Genomic DNA, 21,357 nt, shown 5'->3' on the forward strand with positions numbered 1-21,357 from the left:
CAACGCATCTGATTGGCTTAATACATAGACTGATGGCCGCTGAGCGGCAAATGTCAACAAAGGAAATCTTAATCATCCATGACACATCTCCCCAACTTTTGTAACCAGTTATTTTCAGGATACCGCCTTGGCTCAGTGCCAATGGTGCCACATTAGGTTCAAATCCCAAAAATCCAAATTTCCTTCATTGCGAATATTGCAGTTACAGCAAAGAAAACACTTTATCGCTGCTTTGCAGCTATAGTTTGGTTGATATTATTCTATAGAATGCCCCCAGGGTCGATACCGATGTTCTAGCGGTCGGTGTATATCGCAAGGTTGGTTATGCGATGGTGACGAGGACTGCCCATCTGGAGATGATGAAAGAAACTGCAGTACCGGTAAGGGAATATCCTCGTGACAACTTCAATAATTCAATTTTTTAGTTTCATCTGCTTCGTCTCGTTAAATATGCTATAATTGTTGAATTTCTTCACTCACTTGAGCACCGAAACTTAAAGTATCCTTGCTTGCAGAGCCCGGGGTTAAATTGTCTCCAGCCGAAGCTCAGCACAACCCTATACCGGCTGACCCCAATTGGTCTATTACACCGGTCTAAGTAGCCACTATATGTCTATCCAATCAGATTTCTTGTATTGATAGATGCCGTTGAAAAACAACGCATCTGATTGGCTTAATACATAGACTGATGGCCGCTGAGCGGCAAATGTCAACAAAGGAAATCTTAATCATCCATGACACATCTCCCCAACTTTTGTAACCAGTTATTTTCAGGATACCGCCTTGGCTCAGTGCCAATGGTGCCACATTAGGTTCAAATCCCAAAAATCCAAATTTCCTTCATTGCGAATATTGCAGTTACAGCAAAGAAAACACTTTATCGCTGCTTTGCAGCTATAGTTTGGTTGATATTATTCTATAGAATGCCCCCAGGGTCGATACCGATGTTCTAGCGGTCGGTGTATATCGCAAAGTTGGTTATGCGATGGGGAAGAGGACTGCCCATCTGGAGAAGATGAAAGAAACTGTACCGGAAAGGGAATATCCTTGTCGAAACCTCAATGATTTCATTTCTTTAAGATTCATCAGCCTTGCCTCGTTATGACCCCACGTAGGTCACTTGTCAATCACGTTTAGATAGAATCTAAATGCAAATATCAATTAACATCGGGAGATAATAAAAACAACCTTGTCATGACTGGTTAACCATATACGAACAACGAAGAACGTGTTTCAGAAGCAATATAGAATTAGTGGGCCCTCAGATTTATTCGGTACACAATTTGTTTCATGGCAGCAGGATAAGTACTGCCAGGTACTAATATTCATCCATGATTTGTACTGTAGAAACATGATACATGTGTTGAATGCCCCGGATTACCGATAATGATAATAATCGTGACATGAGTCGCGACACAACCGCAGCCACGGACAAAAACAGGGTTAATTTGGTTATATTGTTCCTTAGAATGTCCCCATGGTCGTTACCGATGTTCTAGTGGCAGGTGTATATCGCAAAGTTGGTTATGCAATGGTTTCGTGAACTGTCCATCTGGAGAAGATGAAAGAAACTGTACCGGTAAGGGACTATCCTCTTGTGGAAATTTCAATGTCATTTTGTTCAAGTAATACATCGGCTTTGTCCCGTTACGACCACACATAGGTGACCTGTGACACACATTTAGATAGAAGCTAAATGCAAACATCAGAAGATAATAAAAACAATCGCAACCCAGGACAAAAACATTGTTAATTTTGGTGATATTATTCTATAGAATGCCCCCAGGGTCGTTATCGATGTTCTAGCGGTCGGTGTATATCGCAAAGTTGGTTATGCGATGGTTACGAGGACTGTCCATCTGGAGATGATGAAAGAAACTGCAGTACCGGAAAGGGAATATCCTCGTGACAACTTCAATAATTCAATTTTTTAGTTTCATCTGCTTCGTCTCGTTAAATATGCTATAATTGTTGAATTTCTTCACTCACTTGAGCACCGAAACTTAAAGTATCCTTGCTTGCAGGGCCCGGGGTTAAATTGTCTCCAGCCGAAGCTCAGCACAACCCTATACCGGCTGACCCCAATTGGTCTATTACACCGGTCTAAGTAGCCACTATATGTATATCCAATCAGATTTCTTGTATTGATAGATGCCGTTGAAAAACAACGCATCTGATTGGCTTAATACATAGACTGATGGCCGCTGAGCGGCAAATGTCAACAAAGGAAATCTTAATCATCCATGACACATCTCCCCAACTTTTGTAACCAGTTATTTTCAGGATACCGCCTTGGCTCAGTGCCAATGGTGCCACATTAGGTTCAAATCCCAAAAATCCAAATTTCCTTCATTGCGAATATTGCAGTTACAGCAAAGAAAACACTTTATCGCTGCTTTGCAGCTATAGTTTGGTTGATATTATTCTATAGAATGCCCCCAGGGTCGATACCGATGTTCTAGCGGTCGGTGTATATCGCAAGGTTGGTTATGCGATGGTGACGAGGACTGCCCATCTGGAGATGATGAAAGAAACTGCAGTACCGGTAAGGGAATATCCTCGTGACAACTTCAATAATTCCATTTTTTAGTTTCATCTGCTTCGTCTCGTTAAATATGCTATAATTGTTGAATTTCTTCACTCACTTGAGCACCGAAACTTAAAGTATCCTTGCTTGCAGGGCCCGGGGTTAAATTGTCTCCAGCCGAAGCTCAGCACAACCCTATACCGGCTGACCCCAATTGGTCTATTACACCGGTCTAAGTAGCCACTATATGTCTATCCAATCAGATTTCTTGTATTGATAGATGCCGTTGAAAAACAACGCATCTGATTGGCTTAATACATAGACTGATGGCCGCTGAGCGGCAAATGTCAACAAAGGAAATCTTAATCATCCATGACACATCTCCCCAACTTTTGTAACCAGTTATTTTCAGGATACCGCCTTGGCTCAGTGCCAATGGTGCCACATTAGGTTCAAATCCCAAAAATCCAAATTTCCTTCATTGCGAATATTGCAGTTACAGCAAAGAAAACACTTTATCGCTGCTTTGCAGCTATAGTTTGGTTGATATTATTCTATAGAATGCCCCCAGGGTCGATACCGATGTTCTAGCGGTCGGTGTATATCGCAAAGTTGGTTATGCGATGGGGAAGAGGACTGCCCATCTGGAGAAGATGAAAGAAACTGTACCGGAAAGGGAATAATCTTGTCGAAACCTCAATGATTTCATTTCTTTAAGATTCATCAGCCTTGCCTCGTTATGACCCCACTTAGGTCACTTGTCAATCACGTTTAGATAGAATCTAAATGCAAATATCAATTAACATCGGGAGATAATAAAAACAACCTTGTCATGACTGGTTAACCATATACGAACAACGAAGAACGTGTTTCAGAAGCAATATAGAATTAGTGGGCCCTCAGATTTATTCGGTACACAATTTGTTTCATGGCAGCAGGATAAGTACTGCCAGGCACTAATATTCATCCATGATTTGTACTGTAGAAACATGATACATGTGTTGAATGCCCCGGATTACCGATAATGATAATAATCGTGACATGAGTCGCGACACAACCGCAGCCACGGACAAAAACAGGGTTAATTTGGTTATATTGTTCCTTAGAATGTCCCCATGGTCGTTACCGATGTTCTAGCGGCAGGTGTATATCGCAAAGTTGGTTATGCGATGGTGTCGTGAACTGTCCATCTGGAGAGGATGAAAGAAACTGTACCGGTAAGGGACTATCCTCTTGTGGAAATTTCAATTTCATTTTGTTCAAGTAATACATCGGCTTTGTCCCGTTACGACCACACATAGGTGACCTCTCACACACATTTAGATAGAAGCTAAATGCAAACATCAGAAGATAATAAAAACAACCGCAACCCAGGACAAAAACATTGTTTATTTGGTGATATTATTCTATAGAATGCCCCCAGGGTCGTTATCGATGTTCTAGCGGTCGGTGTATATCGCAAAGTTGGTTATGCGATGGTGACGAGGACTGTCCATCTGGAGATGATGAAAGAAACTGCACCGGTAAGGGAATATCCTCGTGAAAACCTCTGCTTCGTCTCGTTAAATATGCTATTATTGTTAAATTTCTTCACTCACTTGAGCACCCAAACTTAAAGTATCCTTGCTTGCAGGGCCCGGGGTTAAATTGTCTCCAGCCAAAGCTCAACACAACCCTATACCGGCTGACCCTTATTAGTCTATTTCACCGGTTTAAGATGTGTTGGTTGGATATTGGGTTGCCACTAAGTATCCACTATATATTTATCCAATCAGATTTTTGGTATTGATAAATGCCGGTAAAAAAACAATGTATCTGATTGGCTTAATACATAGACTGGTGGCCACTGAGCGGCAAATATCAACAAAAGAAGTTTGGGAAGTGTGATAATAGGCTAATGAATGGTCTGCGGCCAGGCATTGTTTAGGCGTGAGCTTCGACAGGAGGCAGTCAAAACCGAGCGAGGGAGGATGATCTGACACAATTCAATTTTAATTTCAAAATACCTTTATTGCTCCGTAATGTCCTATTACATTGTAGCTTTTGTAAAAATGGAATATAAATGATATACAAATATGAAAAATATTAGTAAACAGTATGTGATTATTTGACATCAAGCATGAATTTATTTATTGTTGACAGTGCAAAAAGCCTCAATTATCTAGGACATGACTAGAGTCAAGAATTGAATATTTGGAAGCACCAGTCAATCCCCGAATATACCGCCCACAATGTAATTTGACATGATAATTGAATTTTAAATGATATTTAGATTTAACAAGTTTTTCCTGTTTTTATCTTTGAATTCGCAGTATCACAAATTAAGCCTGTGTTATTCGAGGGATTCCTGTTAATATGCTGAGATACACACCCTTGAAATATGAAAAAAAATTATCTCCATAATCTGAACCGGGCCAGCTTCCACAAACAGTAGAGTATGCAGTACCACATAATTTGACCTTAAAATAACTCGAAAACTGTACCCTGTATTGTTCAGTGGTGTTACAACGAAGATGCGAATTAGTCGAGCGTTAGACGACGCAGTTCTGATTTCAGACTCTGCGACCTGACTACTATATGCGCTAGACAAGCCTGTTATTTAATACAGAAGGTGGAGGCTCACCAATACTGACAAAACAAAAGCTATTGCTTTCGAAAAATGGAAATAATAATGTCCCGTCGCATGAGCAAAATTATCGATTTCTTACTACACTGGAAGCTTTACTAAGTTTCGAAAATTTCGAAAAGCATTACCTGGCATTGCAACAAAAACACTATTTTACGTATAAAGAAAAACCCAAAAATAAAGTTAAGATCTAGCCCTTTGTTAGACTAGTTGATAGCGATGTATGTGAAATCTGTGGAAGTTGAAGTAACCATTGCTTACCGATCGAGATGAGGCTGTCCTTCCTTCCTTCCTCACTCCCTTCCCCACCCTCCCTTCCTCCCCTCACTCCCTGCTGTCAAATCGATGTAAAATTTCTGTGTTAATTTGATGAATGAAGATTATGATCAATGTCACTATTATTCTTATCATAATAATTCTATTTTCCAGCGTGTTCTACGAATGTATTTGATTGCGGTAACGGCACTGATTGTGTATCGTCAAGTCGCGTGTGTGATGGGTTTCCGGACTGTCCGAACGGTCGAGACGAAGCCGTCTGCTGTAAGTGTTGATAGATCAGACACAACTCATTCGTTTTTGTGGTCGGTTCACGTAGTGAACGACCACTTTGTTATCCTGTTCAAATGACGTCATGTTGTCTCCTAGGTCAGTCAAATTCTTACCGTTCAGTTTTCTCCGTAACAACATAATATCTACACTTTTCGCAGTATACAACTTATGTGTACTAATGAATGTTAGATCGAGTTTATTGCGCTGTCCAATAATTCCGTCACTTAATGAAGAAAATTTACAGAATTCCTTGAAAGATTATGGCTAGACTATGGCACATATTGATGGCACGGCACTGCTTTTTCGAGCGCAGCGCGCTGTTGTGATTATGGAAAAACCCACGCTCTGATTGGTTGTTTTGGGAATGCCAGCGCTTTTGACGTAGTTATGGGAAACGACGCTATGATTGGTTGTAACTAGTCACAGTGCTGAAGTGATCAGTTCGACAAGTTTAGTCGCTTATATACGGTAATCGCTTTCGAGAAGGCAGTTTTCTTAAATTCTGACATGGATTTCATTAAGTTTGCCGATTAGTTTGTCTGATGTACGAGGCTAACACGCGATGAGAGTGCTGTTCATACTATCATCACTGAATGCTGACTGCGTGCATACAAACTATACATAAGCAGACGCGCGCGTCTATACGAATATATTATCCTGCCGCTGTGAGTTGATGAAATAAACAAAATAAACGCGTTCTCAAATGTTTTGATACTTTCTCAGTTTGTATCAAAAATATTGCCGATATTTGGTCCTTAAGTCCTAAAAAATGATAAATTTACAGTGTAAAATCGTACAAACGTGTCATCTATACCACAAAACACTTTATTTCCTGACCAATTTATGATGTTATGTGTGGGCCATAGACCTCAATATCTGCCTGTGATCTCAACTTTCTATTAAGATTACGTGAGCTACTCGTGCCCAAAACGCGGCAGGCGCACAATAGAAAGTTACGCGCATGGTACTTTTATTGTCGCCGACATAGAGGACCGATATTTTGCTAATTGGATTCGGGAGGTTTAAACCTCCCAAGGTCAATTTACTAAAATTGTGACCTTCAGGGAGATTCTACGAAAGGCCGATCGTTATCAATTTTGGTTGAACTTGATACCATAATGCTCACTGGTTTTAATGTCAAACCATGTAGTCCATATTTGGTAAGTTGTAAATTACGTAAAACCGAAAGAAAAACCCATTATTGGATCCTAATTACACGAATTACTTGAAATATCTAATAAATGAAATGTATACACAATACCAATAAGAACAACCTGATTTGATTCTGTTCGGAATTTATTCCTATATTTTCGTCATAAAAATCGGAGGCAGTATTTCTCATTGATTTTTTCAACAGCGTCATTTCAGCCATGGACTGTGAAAATACGTTACTGATTCCATGGTTAAGCTCGTTTTCGAGTAAAATATTGCATGTGATTCATTTCTCGTTGTGGTTTTGTCAAAGCTATATTTTCACAGTCCGATCAGTGATACAAATAGCTAGTCAGTTACCAACGGTATAGCCAATAATCTACAGAACCACCCGAATAGCGAAAATTAGCAAATTGAACCAGTGATACCAGTTTTTGTCATGATTTTATCGAACATGTCATTCAATAATCGATGTGATCGGGTAAAAACTCGCCCCGTAAAGGTCCCTTTCAGTAAAAATCCCCTAGTTAAATATACCCCAAGGTAAAGGCTCCCGGTAAAAAACCCGAATAAAGATTTTCCAGTGTCTAGTTGGATGTTCTTTTCTTGTTCCTCTGTATACCTCTATACCTTCTCTATCAGATAGAAATGTTGTTAACTGCAACTATCCGTTAATCAAACTGTTGAATTATTTTTGATAATCGGGAGTGATGAAAATTAGGAATGAAAATTAACGGTTTAGCTACTTATATTTAGTTTAAAATCATGTGTTCTGCTTTAACAAATGCACTTTTTTATCTAAAAATATTATCTGACCCGAGTGCCTCAATCAAGGCTACATCAACAGTCCATCTCACTGATTACTTTATCACAAATAATCACCAGCCATTGAAATGTTTAATCCTCATACAATACAATACAATTATCTCAAATCTAAATTTCATGAGATAAATGCCCCTAGATTTCATAGGTTTTATTCCAACTGTTGGCACAGTCATATCAAAACTGGACTATTCATATCAATAGACGTTAAACTGGACTGTTAATATATGAAAAGTCTTTAAGACCATATCATATATCTGAAGTGCGCTATGTTTTGCCTTGCAGTAATAATTTGATTTGTCACATGATTACTCCATTTCTTCATATAATTTCCAAATAAACGAATACATTTCCATTGTTATGTTAAATGACATCAGCAAAAGCAAATAGACACAAACTACTACACTACTGTGTTTAGGATGGTTTAAGAGATTGGACGCCGATTGATACGAAAAGTAGATTTCATGCAATCATTTTCTTTCTTTAAAATCGTTGCGAATTAACGCGCGAACAGTGTTCGACTCTGGACTAACGGTTAATGGAATTTTATCGGGTTAGTCTTTCTATAGCCGACTAGCTATTGAATACCAGTGATTAAGCCATAAGTAAATAAAGAAGTTACTTGGGATGTTTAATCAATTGATGACAATGTACAAGTAAAACCAGGCCTATGAGACACCCGTAATGTAAAATGATATCATGCAAGATATTCATATAAGCGTATTTTAGTCCTGATTTGAATGAATGTACCCACGTTTTAGGCAATGAATCGAGACTTGGTTTTATCCCATAGCGTCATCGCTAGTACATGCTTGAGATGAGATTGTTGGTTTATATTTTGAACTCTGTAAAGAAGTTTTGTTATTATTACATTTTATTTGTTACAATTTATTATGTCTAAAAAAACTCAACTCATAGATTCTAGATTTAATTGCACTTCTGTTAACTAAAGATGATAGTAATGATGTATAGATGTATAATATGATGACCGAACGTTTGATGAGGAATAACTACTGTGGTTAGATACAATTCTCATTCTTAGGATACGAATCGGTTGATTGAATTCGGTCATTTAAACTACTGGCTAATTTACAGTGGTCACTATTGAAACGATTAATTGAAGTGCCCTTGAAATCAAGATAGATTCCTGTTGCGTAAATTAACTAACTTTTAAGCGACCACCTTCTATTGTCGGTATTCGGTTAGCTCTTGGTTAGCCAGAAGTTTTACCATACATACTCGGACTAGATGATTGAATTAAATCTTAGAATCAAAATATTGTCACTGGAGTAAATATATATTCCTTATTACACTTTCAGCAGTGATCATATTTTACATGTAAATTGAAGGTATTACTGTCATCTAAAGTTAATAAGGTATTAGAATCGCAAAATTTAAGTTGTTCAAAACCAACATGAAAATGAGAAGTAAATACACAATATCCGTGTATGGTGAATAACGAGGCAAATCCCACAATGAATTCAGCAAAAAATCTTCTACGAGCAATGTTTCGGCTAATGCTATTAGCCATCATCAGGCCCCCGTCAACATGAAAATATTGATACGTAAATCGAATCCATATCATAAGCATACTATACCACAAGTTAACAAGAGTTATTTAGTTCGAATTAAAAGATAGTATGAATAAAATTATGAAAAGATAGTATGAATAAAAAGTTCATTAATTTCATTTATTCTATGAATTTATTTAAAGATTTATTTCAACAAAAGAGATCAATGCACAGTTAAATATATTGCAGTTGTATTGTGGATGAATATGTTTGAATAAATATCGTGCTTTCAAATGTTCTTGAAAAATCGCCAAGTGAGGATTTTACCTAGGGGATTTTTACCTACAACCATCTAAAATGCCCCAGGCCCTAAATCCAGTAGGTTTATGGCGAAAGGTTAAGATTAGGAATGTATTAGCAATATAATTTTTTGAAACAGTATTTGGTCTCCCGATGATTTGATTTGCAGGTCAGACTTATTGTTGACCAAAGTTCTTAAAGTGAATTGCTTTAAAGTAATAAATATCAATGAAACAATATCATAAATTTTGAAGTGAGTTATTTTGTAATAATCCAATTTAAGTGCACTCCGATGCATGCTAAATTCTTATAAATTCATTTATAAATTTAATTTATACATTTTCCCTCCTCACTTATTCATTCTATATTAGTTTTACTAATGAACATAACAGTGGCTTGTGCCTAATGTCAATAAGCAGCGATTGTGTGCCGCCTCTCTGTGTTAATCTATCACGAAAGATTTAACTCGATTAGAGCCGCTGAAAACGTATTTCTTTGCAGCCTAGAGTTTATGCATACATGTTCTAAATCAAGACAATATGCTCTATATCAGAGCCTATACTAAAGCATGCACTCATAATTCGTTTAAGAGTCCGAGGCTTAATTGTGAGAGTTGTTATACAATGAGTAATTAAATGGTGGGATTACAATGGGAGAGATCATTTCATCAGCCACATCGTTGCCCCAGGGAGTTAGTTATATTCGTTATAGCCAAAATACCTTGACCATGGACTCTAAAACGCTTTAATGTCTAAATCGTTTTAGAGTCCATGACTTGACAGAATATAGAAATTTGCCCAGAAAAAGTTATGCATATTCCAACAAAAAAGAATCAATAAAGACTTATATTTTGAATTTAAATGAAGAGACAAGTAGTACTTTAAAGGTTAACTATTTATTTCGACGCACGAGCTTTCGCTTCTAATGTATAGAAGCTTCAATGAGTGAATTATTAGAATTGGTACATTTAGTAAATTCCGGAAACAAAACCTAGTCTTAAGAACTACCATTAACCAAGTTTCAAAGAATTTTGTTCCCTTATGATATTGAATGGTGTGAAATTGAAGTGTCCCTAATGATATATCTTTATGTAAGTTCAACTAACTTACCCAGTTAGTGATGATAGTTGAATAATTAACAAAATAATAGTTGGAATATCGTTTAGGACAAATTAGGATTTTACCGGGTAAGTTTTTTCCTAATAGGCTACCTTTTTGAAGAGCATGCATCCTGAGATACGTATACAAAAATTCGTTTGATGCTAAATGCAGAGTTTTCACGGTAGAACATATTTGGACATCAATTAATCACGTGAAGGGTAGAAATGACAATTTGTCACTGCTGAGCTTATTTCCCTTCACTCAACTTTTTTTAAAGTTTTTTCAATATTCTCTAATCCGACATTATATACGCTGCGTACTAACTGTACACAATTTCGGGTTTGGGTTGTTTTTGAAAAAAAAACAGATTCCCAGCAAATTGTAATTTTTGGGTTCTTGAAAACGGTCAATATGTTATTGCAGGTTAATGTAAAACCGCATAGAATAGCTACAATGAACAACATGTATCCAGGAAAATTTATATTTCAGAACACGATCGATTTCACTGAATTTAGCCTCATCATGTAGGATAAAATGAACTTCTGTTGATATTGCGATTGTGCTGTCGTTAGCTGTCCCATATCTTATTCGACTCGCTATCGAAAGTAACAAAACAATGGTCACATGTGTCAATGAACTTATCGCTATTCGAAGTAATGTGCGTATTGAAAAATTTCTCAAGCACTTCGAATTTCCGATTGCTTAAACGCCAAATTTGCATTCGAAATATTAAGCCGATCTATTCTAATTCATACCTGGTCGTGTTATAAGCAATTCAAGCGTTTAGTTTGTACTTTAAAATAAAATGAAATAGATTGATTGATGAAATACAAATCAAGTCAAACAAACTCAACTAACTGACTACTACTGAGTTATTTGTATTCGATGAAAGAACATATTCTAGTTAGTTGAAAGAACATATTCTAGTTCATTGGCTCGAACCTTGATTATTGTCTAAGTTGTACTATAACTAACATGCCAATGGATGTGTACATGCGCCTCTCTGATTGGCTAGAATCCTTGCATTCGATGGCGGCATCAGTGAACTAACGGGGAAATTAGAATTGTATGTTTGACCACGGATTCTTTGTTTTTGAGTCCATGGTTTTGGATCTGGTTTTATCGTGAGTTTGATTAACGTACATTGTAGAGAACAATGGTGGGGATTCGAATAACGTGCATCCTTTATTCAGAAAGAGTATCATTACGTATATACATATAGAAATTATTACAATAACTTTAATCAGAATTATCTCATCACGCAGAACCAGTGAAATAGCCGTTGTAAAGCCGCAAAGTAAATTGAATGAATGAGTAGGTGCTCACGCATTTGTTTCCATTTCATAAGAATCAATTCCAAACAGATGAATCAGATTCGAATTTTTGCTTCTTCGTTATGCGAAGTTTTTTTTATATCAGAGACTCTTATACGATTTAGGTTTTAGAGTCCATGGTTATATGAATATCTTATGATTTCTCAACTTTCATCAAATACTTAGGAATGCCATTGAACGTTTGGGTAAAAAGTTATGCTAAATTTGATTACCATCGGCTTTTTAGATAATCTCCACGAAGGTCACAATTTTAGTGATTTGACCTTGGGAGGTTTAAACCTCCCGAATCCAATTTGCGAAATATCGGTCCTCTTTGTCGGCGGTAATGAAAGAATAAATAGAGCGAAGTTTCTATTGTGCGCCGACCGCATTTTGTTCACGAATAGCTTACGTAATAAATTGAAAGTTGAGATCATAGGCGGATATAGCGCTCTATGGCCCACGTTCAATTCATAAACTGGTCCGCAAATAAAGTGTTTAGAAGTATAATTGACACGTTTGTACGATTTTGCGCTGTAAATTTATCATTTTTCAGGACTCAAGGACCAGAAATTGGCAATATTTTTGATACAAACTGATAAAGTATCAAAACATTTGGGAACATGTTAATAATGTAAGAATAACATCATCGGGAAGTTATTTTGATTTTTAGGCCAGCCGTACACTGAACATATTTCTATACAAATTGAGCGAATTAAATTGACCAGATGGTTTCCAGATGATAGGCTTTTTCACTGTGTAACCTGGGCATATATTCATGATACAAATCGTGCATTCAAGCGTGCCGAATTTCGAGAAAAGGCCTCGTTAGAATTTACATCAGGTTTTTCTCGAAAATCTGAACGCAAAGCTGTCGGGTTTAAAAAGTCAATCTGAAAGCATTGTCTCCTCTATGATTGGTTTAGCCGCTGAAGTCATCAGGTGTTCACGTGATTCCGCGGTATCGACGGCTGTTTTATTTGCGGGTTTGATTTAAAGAATCAAAATTGAATTTCAAGACCGATTCCTGTGATACACCATTAGTCAATTTGGTTTTTGAGAGGAAGTTTGCACTTCTGAATCCTTGACAATTGTACGGGAAAAAAAGCTTTTTCTCAAATCGGATAGATGACCTTGATATGCAAATTAGCCATGTGCACGAATTGCAAATTCAATAAAAATTTTATTCCGCAAAAAGTCAAATTCATGTCAATTTTACTTTATTGAGCAAACAATTCAAATTCATCGAATTCCATTTTATTTTATTCTACGTTCAAATGTACTCATTAGACGATCGGTAAAGATTGATCTGAGGTATTCGTTCGTGCCGGCCCCAGTGTCTCTGTTAGTACTGTTATTTATAAACACAGCCAGTCTAATGAAAAACGATCTTTGTCATTCAAACCTACCGGGGCTGGAGAACCGACCACATGTTTGAAGTTTTCTAGTCATTGTCTTAGTATCATACCCAATTGAAACGAGATCAAAGCGCCATTCCCGCCTCCGTGATGTTCTGAACTGTAGGTGAACTACAAATTCGTTAGGTTTAAGGATTTAATCATTAGATCGTTATAATCCTCCCCAAGAACTGGGCGTCCTGGACCATAATACAATCACATGTGCTAAGTGCTAAGTCTGCACATAGACCCATTACCGTAAAAACGCTAGGTTATACTTCCATGGTCTCATTAGTCTTGTAAAACCTGGGAATCCTGGGTTTCAACTCGGTCTATTGATATTTCTTCTGGCTCCGAGTTGTTGTCAAATACTGAGTAATAAAGATCCTTCTGTCTCTTACCGCGTTTAAGTTTAGATTGTAAAATACTGAGTTGCAGTTTGAGAAGTACTGTAGTCTCTTCCTCTTACTACGGTAAAGTTGGTACTGATAGAATTCTACTCCGAGTTGAAGTCGACTACCTAGTAAGAGTTAATGACGTTCAATAGACGCTATCTCTTACTCGGTGATGTTAAGACCGATGGAATTCTACCCCGAGTTCGTGTAATATATTGTCCAAATAACGAGCAAAAGTTTGGCCCAACACGAAAAAAGCATTCAATAGACTACATATTATCTAAGGCTTAGATTAATGTGGTATTTTAACTTCCTTGCACGGACTCGTCGGAGTAATCCTGTTTAAAACCCTCTACTCGCCACTTATCTTTTTAATTGAATGAAAATTATTTCCAGTAAGATCCTAAATGGTAAAGGGGTGGGTTTTTGATTCCTAATGTCAAAGCTCATTTTCGGCCTATATTTTCGGTTTTTGGTAATGTTGCTCGTGAGCAACATAAGTAGACAGTGGCAGACCTGTCACAAAAATTTTCATTCAGCTAGTCAGCTCAGAGTTCCATATTTTGATACCTTGGCCTAGACTGATGACTAGAAAGTTAAAATTCATCCATACACACAGATTTTTCCTACCAATATTTACAAATAATAACGATTATTCGGCTCTCAACTTAAAATATAATGATAAATGACCCAATATTTACGAACTTTTACGTCCTTTATTATCTGAGATTGGAATACAGTAAAATAGCTTCTATAGTATTAGACTCTATAACAAATAACTCCATGTGATAGTACAAGAACGGTGACAGTCCATTGTTTCGGGCTCGGGGTGACCCACGTTTTCGCTACCCGAATTGCTGCTTTCATTTCCACTTATTACATCAAAATGTTTCCTATTTGAATATATTTTCACTGTATGCCGTTCATTTTAAGCTCTTTCATCTGAAATAACAAGAATTTGTATGTATTTTCTTCTACTGGCAATCAGAAATGGATGAAAGTAATGACCTAAACTAGCAATAATAATTAACTGAATTGAATTGAATTAGGTCAAAACAGATTCAACCCATGTTGCTCATGAGCAACGCTGAAATGAACTGTTCTGTGTCAGCCGAAATTTGCAGAATTCATTGATTTAATGTCATGGTTACACCCCTCTTGTACTCCCATAATAGTGCACTTCATTTATATCATGGTTTTAGTCTGATTTGCACTAGAAAATACACTAGAACTTACCTTCGTTTTACATAATTTGTATGTCATGAAGTCAGCCATGTTTGATTCACCAGTGAGAAAAACGACACCGTGTAGTGTCGCCATCTGCCAATTGATATAGGTACTAAACCAGTTGCTTGTGAGCTACATTGGCCTTAAAAGGTCAAATCTCATAAAAACCGGACCGTGGATGGGCCGAAAATATGGTGTTGCTCGTGAGCAACACGGGCTAGTAGAAGGTTGAAACTGTTTTTAACCGTAACACGGTGCCTGATTCAGGCCGCACGTGAGCAACGTATTCCTTTACGGTTAGACGCACGAAAAAAAACAGATTTCTCACATGATTAAAAAAGTCTTTTGGTTTCTCGTAGAAGAATAATCAGTCATATGTATGTGCTTTCAGTTATCTGCCTGCCCGGTGACTTCAAATGTGCGACCGGTAACGAATGCGTATCTAGAGAAGCGAGATGTGATGGCCGAATCAACTGCACTGATCGTTCGGATGAATTGAACTGCCCAGAAAGTAGGTCGATCGATATACGATTCTTAGGTATGTCTTATTCCAACGTACAGCAGTGCATGGATTTTTTTTCAGCTTGTGGAAGTTGGCGGTATCTTTGCAAGTCCTCCGGTCGATGTATCGACAATGAAAAACTATGTAACGAGATTGCGGATTGCGATGATTTGACGGATGAACTCGGGTGCGACTGCTCCGGTAAATTCAACTGCACGAATGGACTTTGTTTGACGCAGACGAAACGGTGTAACGGTTTCGACGAATGTGGAGATAACAGCGATGAGTCAAACTGCAGTAAGCGTCAAACCCCAGCGCCTCATTCCGACCCCACGGATAACAGATAACACTGACAATTTAGAAAAAATAAAACCCATACAACAGCAGAACACTGGAACCAGGGACAATTGAAGCCGCCCCATGTGGATCTAGGAAAAAATTTAAATCAAACCCACGCAACTGTGCAACTGGTACTACATAAATCATTAAACCCTGAACTGAACCTACGGTCGAAAGCAATTCATAAAATTTCAAAACAGGGGCAAATTAAACCTATACAATTATTGAACTGGGGTCGAAGACAATTTAAACCCACTGTATAAACTGGATCCATCTGAAGTTCGATTTAATTTTCAATGTTATTACTATCTCCTTTTAGTGTGTTCGGTGAATGAGTTGAGGTGTCCCGGTGGTGACTGTATTCTAAACGAATGGAAATGCGATGGATTCAGTGATTGTAAAGATGGTTGGGATGAATTGAACTGCGGTAAGTACACGTTTCGGAGCGATGGTTGGGACTAAATAAACAAAGGCTTGCCCTACAGTCGGTTTCTTACGTTTGCTAGCATTTAAAAGAAGTCAATTAAATGACAATGAAACTGGGGACTCCGATTTCCCTATCCCCTGACGCTGAGAGGTACTAGAGCCAGAATGGGCATAAAACCTAACTAGTAGTCAGCTAGAGACGCTTGAATTAGTTAACAGAGAGCAGCTTCACATTTCATTAATTAAAGTTTCATCGTCTTCGTCTCGTTATGACCACACGTTGGTGACCTGACAAAAACGCTGCGTCTTCGCGCGTGTTGGGGGTCGCATAATCGCCTTTAGGTAGAATTAAAAGTTAACTCGCCGAAGTCGAAGTCGGTATAATTACCATCTCAGGGACAATTTTTCAAAGCGTAATTCAGCTTTGATGGTTACTTGCCGCCTGGTACTCGCTGAAAAATACATATCCCGAAATATTTTCCTTTTAAAAGATGATCCCCTTGATATTTGAACAAGGTCGGCTTCCGCAAACATTATAGATGCAGGAACATATTTGTACCATTATATCCCTCATTGAAACGGTTGAGTTAGTTTTCTTATTTAGCTTCTATCTTCCGCAGGTAGCTGTCAGTCTACCGATCAGCAATTTACCTGCGCCGACTACACTTGCGTAGCAGCGTCGTCTCGCTGCGACGGCGTACGACAATGCACTGACGGTTCGGACGAACGAGACTGCGGTAAGTGGGGAATTATCATTAACCCTCGTGGACCGGCGGTCATCCTCCCTAGCCAGGGGTCCGTGACGGCCCTTGCCTGCAACGAGCGATTGCATTACTTAGCCCTTCGTCGTATTTGTTATTTCTTCCTCTTGTTATTGAAATTACACAGTGAAGATTCCCACGACGACGGTGAATTCGAGCCAGGATGCGGTGCAGGTGTGGTCCTCGTCTGGGGTGTATCTGCCTCTCTGCGCGACCGACTGGAACGCCACCTGGGCAGACGATTTGTGCCAACTAATCGGAAAAGGGTAATTTTGAATCTTGTAAACGGCGTTCAACGGTTGCGAGTTGAATTATCTTAATATCTGATTATTTGCTTTAGGAAAATGCTGACGCAACAAATTTTCGTGGACGAAACATATGGCTCAAAAGTTGCACAGATTCCAACCGGGGCCCGTAAACTGCCATCGATAGGAGGTTACCTAGTGTCGAGTCAGTGCAATAGAGGGCGCTTCGTGAGATTAACTTGTAAACCGAAAGGTAGTAAATTCATCGTAAAAGTGTTTGATTGATTCTAGTCGCAAGGAGTCGCTCTGGTGGCTAATCAGAGAATTGTTTTTTTCCAATGGCTAAGGTCGCTATCATGCAAACATTCTATCTTAGATTATGCATTATATGTGTTAAGGGCAACGTGACCGCCCGTAAACACGAGGTCCAGACCGCGTCCACGGGACTTTTTTGTTCGATGTCAAGATTGACAGCAAATAAACAACGGCACTGCGGCGATTGCGTCGTGACGATCCACCGACCTACACTCCCTTGCGACTGCCAGCGACGTCAGTAGCAACGAGTCGCACATGCTCAACTTTCCGCCACGTCGCTCCCAGTCGCAACCGACCTATACGCGCTCTTGCGACTGGAAGCGACACTAATCTTTTCAGAAATACTAGGATTCGAACCCACGCTGATGATGAAATGCGTTTAAAAATCATTTTGATTAGCTAAAACGTTCGCTGATGGTCCTTCTAACGGAAATTCCAACAGAGCTTAAGGCGTTTTAATTTGATCACCTCGGTAAACTCGGATTCGACAGTCGCGTATGATCACGTGGTAAAAATCGAAACACCTTTAATATACGACCGACCCGCAACCTGCATTTTCTACGATTGAAAAATCCGCCATTTTGTTTTTTCATCTATCGACGAACGCACTCATCATAGGCGCCATTTTGAAATGCGAACCCACTCGCCTGTACGGACGAATTGGCTTGGCGCGTTGGTAAGGCGTCTTGATAAATAAGCCGAGTTGGCTACTCGAGTATGGTGAGTGAGTTCGGATCCCTTGACAGGTGAAGATGTTTTAACCCGTTCAAGAGCGTCTTTTCTTCGGGATTGACCCTGTTAAGAGCACATGCTAAGCCTAGTTACAGAGGACAATGAATTTGCTTAAATAAGAATAATTCTTATGTCTCAACAACATGAAACAGGGAGTGAAAATGAGGGTAACTACATTTTCAATTTCTATTTCATCTATTTTAGGTTGTGGTAAACGTGATTCGAACCTGGGACATGTATCACCCTACATGATCGGCGGGGATCTTGCCCTGGCAGGCGAATACCCGTGGATGGCCTCGCTGTATTTCCATAGTACTTTTCGTTGTGGAGCGTCATTGATTAATTCGGAATGGTTGGTAACTGCCGCACATTGCTTCGATCCAATCTGGTACGTCATACTTGAAAATATATATATATATATATATATATATATATATATATATATATATATATATATATATATATATATATATATATATATATATATATATATATATATATATATATATATATATATATATATATATATATATATATATATATATATATTTATATATATATATATATATTTATATATAATATATATATATATATATATATATATATATATATATATATATATATATATATATATATATATATATATATATAACATTATTTGTATCTATGGTTTAGCGGAAGTGCTGCTGTACCACGTGAGGATCCACCAGGTGTTGCTCGTGCGCAGTATGGCATGATCTAATAATAATGCAGCAATACGATTCCACCTGTAGCAAGTGAGCATCCACCAGGTGCCGCTAGTATGCAGCAGCAGGATATAAACTACTGTGATAGAGGAATCTACTCGCAGCATTGGGTGCAGACATTGGCCGCCTTTAAGGCTTTGCAAGGCCACACGGAAAAGCGCGCTACAATATATTTTTTGACGCCTTATAAAACGTTACCATTATGAAACCTAAACAATGTTAACCATTCAGCGTCATTTTAGAAACGACAACCGTAAATCGATGTGCAAATCGTCACAGGTTTATGTGTACACATACAAGCTATTTGGCAAAATATTATTGATAAAGATGTAGAATGGCTCCCTGTGATTATATAATGACGTCTATTTTTGAACGTCGAACTGTTATATTGCATTGAATATCACGAGAAGACATATTGTAATAGTAAAGGATGTATGATTATATCAGGAGCAACAGGCATAAATCGAAATGATAAGTAAATCGGATTATTCGGTTAAATGGCGGATGTATACACGATTTGGAAGTCTGATATAAAAGTCAGACCCTGACATGGGGATGCTAGTGGAATGACGAAGCTATCTACGATCTGAGTAGGGCCGGCGTGAATTTCATCGGCGGCTACAAGCGGTCTATATAAAAACGTGTTAACATATAATTTCAATATTCAAATGTTTTAGAAAATATGTTCGATAGGGGTATGCAGGTTTCATGAGATTAGCAATTTATAATAGCATAGCTGTCATATACGGCTCCGCGTCCATTGATGGCATGTGTATAAGGTGACAATTCAATTCAATACTTTATTGATCCTTATTACATTGAAATTCCGGAATAAAATTTAAAAAACTTACAAATTTTAGAATAAGAAAATACAAAATAAAAGACACACGGTTAATTCATACAGAATAACATGAATAAGTTCTTTAAATGACAATGTCTACTTCAACCCAGACTCAAGTCTAGGATATCGAGTGACAGCCAAACCGGGCCCCAGGACCGGGCCGACTGGCTACACGATATGCTCAACGTCATGATGAAGCAAACATCTGAAGAACTCTTTCTTCAACCATGGAGGCAATGAAGTTGCAGACCAGCTTAGAGGCAAAAGTGAATCGATGTCGGTCACAAGTTGACAATTTTTTTTAAATTAGACCAGTTGAAGACTGTATCATCTACCCAATCGCCAAATCTCATAATTCCCCAAATTTCTTAAAACTTCGATTTCAAATTTGCAATTCCACATTAGCTTCTCCCAGAAATTCTACATTTTTTCGCAGGCGTCAAATAATTTATTAAAGTTAATTTTCTTGTTGTAACTTTGTTTTTTTCTCGTTTTCGTTTTTAATTGTTTACCTTTCTTCTTATTTCATTGTCCTGTTTTTCCGTTAATTAATATATTGAACCGAATAGAAGCTATGCACCAGGTGTCGTTAGTGAGCTGTCAGACATGTTGCGATGGATGATTTTATGCGTGGCATGTGCATATCCACAAGGTGTCGCAACTTGTTACTTGGTTACGATATTTGCGCTTCAATTTCTTCTACGTTTCGATTTTAATCCTATCACATGTCGGTTTTGATAAGGGGAAACTGTGCACTCAATCACTATAAACAAACTCTATTCTATGGTGTTTACGTTGTTATTACGTGGATGGGAACTATACAATGGCGCGTAAAATCGACGATACACGTTTAAACGAGGCATTTCGAGGAGGCAAATTTCATGCTTGCTGATATCAGCCGACATTGCTATCTAACTTAGGACTGGGTGATTTCTTGGTGCAGATCTTATTTCAACTATTATCAGTCAGGCGACGGTACCGAATAAAGTCACATGCATTGTCAACGCAGAGAGTTCGTAAGATGAAGTCGAGGAGATGGTTCCTCAGTTGAGACTTAAGTCCAAAAATGGTCTTAAATTTCAAGACTGGTCTTAAGTTGATAGATTGGCTATAGAACTAAGATGGTCTTAGATTGGTCTTAAGTCTAAGCCATGACTATGGAACTGGGCCCTGATGTACTATTATTATCTTCCAGTGAGGACTCTGTTGAAACCCATCGTTAACAATCTCAATATCTTACGTATTCCTCCGGCTCCGGCGTTCAAAACCATTTTCATAGCGTCGTTACAATTCGGCCGTTCTATTTCACAGTTCTGTTTCCCGACCCGTTTCCAAAGTCATGGCTTGGTCATAATACTAGTCTAAGATCATCTTTAGCCAATCGAACAACTTAAGACCATGGAAATGATGTTATTCAAAGGCTTTTATGATTAGTCACTGTTTAAAAAAAAACCAAATGCATAATTTGTAATTAGCTTTGAATTTGTTTTAGTACTACGCGCTTTTAAATGATAATCTGTTATCAGTTAGT

The 21,357-nt window shown here is 38.1% G+C and overlaps 1 protein-coding gene across 9 annotated transcripts in view; it reads left to right on the forward strand.

Moving 5' to 3' along the window:
* Window positions 1-21,357, forward strand: part of LOC141910239 (uncharacterized) — a 46,787-nt gene that overhangs the window by 21,352 nt on the left and 4,078 nt on the right. For 5 of the 9 annotated variants that reach the window (XM_074800956.1, XM_074800957.1, XM_074800958.1 and 2 more), the window contains 13 exons: window positions 267-380; window positions 1,469-1,579; window positions 2,432-2,545; window positions 3,634-3,744; window positions 3,940-4,050; window positions 5,583-5,693; window positions 15,311-15,430; window positions 15,503-15,718; window positions 16,080-16,187; window positions 16,807-16,923; window positions 17,075-17,213; window positions 17,288-17,445; window positions 18,444-18,627. In XM_074800956.1, coding sequence (XP_074657057.1) covers window positions 267-380; window positions 1,469-1,579; window positions 2,432-2,545; window positions 3,634-3,744; window positions 3,940-4,050; window positions 5,583-5,693; window positions 15,311-15,430; window positions 15,503-15,718; window positions 16,080-16,187; window positions 16,807-16,923; window positions 17,075-17,213; window positions 17,288-17,445; window positions 18,444-18,627 — 1,714 coding nt within the window. Of the gene's footprint in view, window positions 1-266; window positions 381-1,468; window positions 1,580-2,431; window positions 2,546-3,633; window positions 3,745-3,939; window positions 4,051-5,582; window positions 5,694-15,310; window positions 15,431-15,502; window positions 15,719-16,079; window positions 16,188-16,806; window positions 16,924-17,074; window positions 17,214-17,287; window positions 17,446-18,443; window positions 18,628-18,914; window positions 21,324-21,357 lie in introns of those variants that run through there. The other 4 variants (XM_074800963.1, XM_074800960.1, XM_074800961.1 and 1 more) reach the window with 4 other exon arrangements.

The sequence above is a fragment of the Tubulanus polymorphus genome, chromosome 8, assembly GCF_964204645.1.
Source record: "Tubulanus polymorphus chromosome 8, tnTubPoly1.2, whole genome shotgun sequence".
Lineage (NCBI taxonomy): Eukaryota > Metazoa > Nemertea > Palaeonemertea > Tubulaniformes > Tubulanidae > Tubulanus > Tubulanus polymorphus.